General features: G+C 37.3%; 1 protein-coding gene across 1 annotated transcript; it reads left to right on the forward strand.

Annotated features, from left to right (window-relative positions):
* Window positions 1-370: 370 nt before the first annotated feature.
* LOC123528156 (uncharacterized) lies at window positions 371-2,841 on the forward strand. The gene is made up of 2 exons (XM_045307897.2): window positions 371-907; window positions 1,505-2,841. Exons 1-2 carry the CDS (start codon window positions 524-526, stop codon window positions 2,411-2,413), a joined length of 1,293 nt encoding a protein of 430 aa, XP_045163832.2. The 5' UTR covers window positions 371-523; the 3' UTR covers window positions 2,414-2,841.
* Window positions 2,842-3,366: the final 525 nt, after the last annotated feature.

Consider the following 3,366-nt stretch of genomic DNA (forward strand, 5'->3'; position numbering starts at 1 on the left):
TCTTCATCCATTTTTATTGTTCAAATTACAAATGATTGTACCGTTATTTTTGGAAAACTGGTTTTTAATTTAGTAGACTGGTTTCTATGTACACAAGGAAGCCGGTAAAAGAATTTGTCAACACGAGCATGCTTCGTGAAGACTGTAAACCTTGTAGCTGCTAAATTATCTCCCATATCGAGTGAATTTTTGTTTATACATGTTATATTTCTGTGCCGATTCGTTTATAACATAAACAGATAACAAGAATTCTTGTATAGAGCACCGTGGACCTGGCGACAACACGATATCGCAGCAGAGCCAGTCAACATTGTGAGGTGAGAATTAAATTAATTCAGATAAACCGAAAACAATAAGGAAGTGACAATATTGAGCTACGTAAAGGAACGGTATCATCTATTCACGAATCATAGGCAAGTCTGATTATGTTTATAAATAAGAAGAGAAGTTGAAATTTTAAAGTTTGCATTTACATTTTGGGATGTGAAGTAATAAGGAAGAATACTGGCAGAAAGTTGATACAATGGACGGGAGTAAATTCTTCATAACTGATATAAAATCTCGACAACTATTCGTATTCTTCACGTTAATTTCATTTCTGACGTTTTCGATAGGAATAGCAATCGGTTATATCATTTCCAGTCTAAGTTCAGTATCAAGTAAATCTGAAATAAGGAATAATATTACAGAGGCTATAAGAAGCTCGTGCTGCGCGACTTCCATAGAAACAGATACAGGAAAGGTATATCTAGAACGCATGCTAGAAAGACAAGATAAAATGTTTGCATGCGTGCGTAGTACGGAAGAGTGTTGGTACTACGGTCTTCCAAGAACGTATCTAGTGTATCAACTGAACGGAAAAACAATTAATATAGATGGAAAACTAGATGATGACGCATGGGGAGAGGTATGAGATACAGCGGTTAATATATTTTTAAAAGGAAGTACGTTCCTAAAATCCAAAACTTCTTTCAAATGCTTAGAAATTATACTAAGTACATTTTTTTCATCCACATATTTATAGATTATTAGATTTGTATCTAGGAATATGCACGAGTTCTGCAGCGGAAGTATTGCGCGACTTTAGGAGCGCAGTAGACACTATTATTCCGCGGAAGAACGAGTTTGTATTTCTTGATGCAAATCTAATAATCTTTATATTGCATACGCATCTACGCTTAAAATTATTTTATAAATGATAAAAAATGTTACTAAGTTTGAGTATTGAAAAATAAGCCGTTAAAGAACCTTTAGCATCGACGACATACATGAAACTGACGTCACAAATGACGTCACGCATCAAATATGAAATTTGAACGTCAATAAGGAAGATATTGACGTTTCGGGTTTCATTGTAATATTTGTCATCCTTGCAGTCTGATCAAGATTTGTACTGTTCGCCATTCATTCAGTATCTTTTAGGTAAGCAACCCTTTTAACAGTTAACGATACTGTCCTAATTGAAAGATGGACAAGTTTATTATAAAAATTATTATGTTTACAGGTTCCGTGGAGTGATGATTTTGTAGACATACGCAGTTTCATTTACGGAAAGCCAAAATACGACTCAAAGTTCAAAATGAGATGGGACAACGAATGTCTGTACATAGGTGTTTACATGCAAGAAAATGACCTGTGGGCAACCTATAAGGAGCACGATTCGCCGCTTTATAAGGAAAACGGACTGGAGGTGCTTTTGGGCATAGACAGATATAGCTTTAATTATAAGCAGATTGATATTAACGTTCTTGGTACAATTATGGATCTGCTAATGTTTACGTCACCGTATGAGACCAGTTTTAATCAGGCTTCGGATATAAAGTGGAATATAACGGCAAAGAGCGCCGTCTATTTTGAAGGAACGGTGAACACGCCCGGTGATGAGGATAAATACTGGTCTATGGAGCTAGCTCTTCCCTTTAAGGAACTGTCTGAACTTTCGCAACGTGGACATTTCATACCGAAGGAAAACGAAGTTTGGACCGCTCAGTTTGGAAGATCACAACCAAATATTAGAGTGCGGAATGGTACGTACGAAAGAGGACCAGCGTTTTACTGGAACTGGTGGGCGTGGCAGCCATGTGATGCATTTAACATGCATTTGCAGAACCGATGGGGACTGATTCAGTTTAAACAAGACAAAGACGACACTAAATTCATATTTCAGAAATGGCATATCTACAAGTCCCTCTTTGATGTATATGACGCTTTGCAGAGTTACAAAGCTGTGACGGGATTTTATACTTACACAATAGAGGCATTGGACGTACCGCCATACTTGCTGTCACGTACATGCGTGTATATCCCTGATATTACCATCGATGGTTCAGATTTCAATGTCACAGTTACGTCAATGATTCTACCCAACACAACTGCACACATCCGTTCAGACAAATATGTTATATTTCATTAATCTTGAAATTCTTAACAAGTTTAACCGACTGTGAAGCATGTAACCAAATAGGTGTCGCTAAAGTCATTAAGCTTTGTAGAATTGAAAGTTCTAAATATTTTCTACCATGAAGAAACTGTTAGAAGAAACTGCTTTTTATTTCACATAGCACGTCTTCAAAATGTCCACTGAAATGGCAGTAATAAATTTTCCAGCATTTGTAAAAGGTAGTCTGCTGTTCGCCTCCGAACTGAGGTTAATACTTTTGCATATTTTCTTAGCCTTGACCCTGCACTGGTCGCAAAGGCAGAATCAAAAGCTGCCAGTCAGCAGGCAGACTAAAGGTTAATATTTGGTGTTCCAACGAGTGAAAAATATATATGTACTTCCTTGATGTTATATGTGAAAAATTGATACCGATGAGTTGAATTAAACGATTTTTAATATTAATCGAATTCACGAAGTGTAAACGGCCATTTCCAAATTTTGACAAACATTCCCTTCCATATATTTATGTGTCCGAGGTGAAACGAAATAGTTCATATCCAATGCAAGTATTTGCTGTATTCATAATAGGTAACCCTGGTATTATTATTATTATTATTATTATTATTATTATACCAGATTTATATAGCGCCCTTTTCATGATCAATTTCACGTTCAAAGGCGCTTTACATAGTTCAAATGCAGCCACACAGGGCGTATAAATTCACCCTTTACTAGTACAGACACAGAGCGATCTGACCAGAGGGACAGAGTGAGACAAAGACCCCACTACAGAGAGATCAGAAATCAGATACAGGCTTGTCCGGCTAACTTAGCCTAGCTCGTTGCGAATAGACAGCCTGGTTCTTTAACGTGCCTAGTGTATAGCACTGATACACACCTCTAGTTGGGTGGGAAACACTGAAAAGCGTTTCTGAAAATTCCCGAGTAGCTGCCGGGGATACCCCGACCTCAGGATTGGAAGGCCA

Source organism: Mercenaria mercenaria, chromosome 14 (assembly GCF_021730395.1).
Source record: "Mercenaria mercenaria strain notata chromosome 14, MADL_Memer_1, whole genome shotgun sequence".
NCBI classification, from domain to species: domain Eukaryota; kingdom Metazoa; phylum Mollusca; class Bivalvia; order Venerida; family Veneridae; genus Mercenaria; species Mercenaria mercenaria.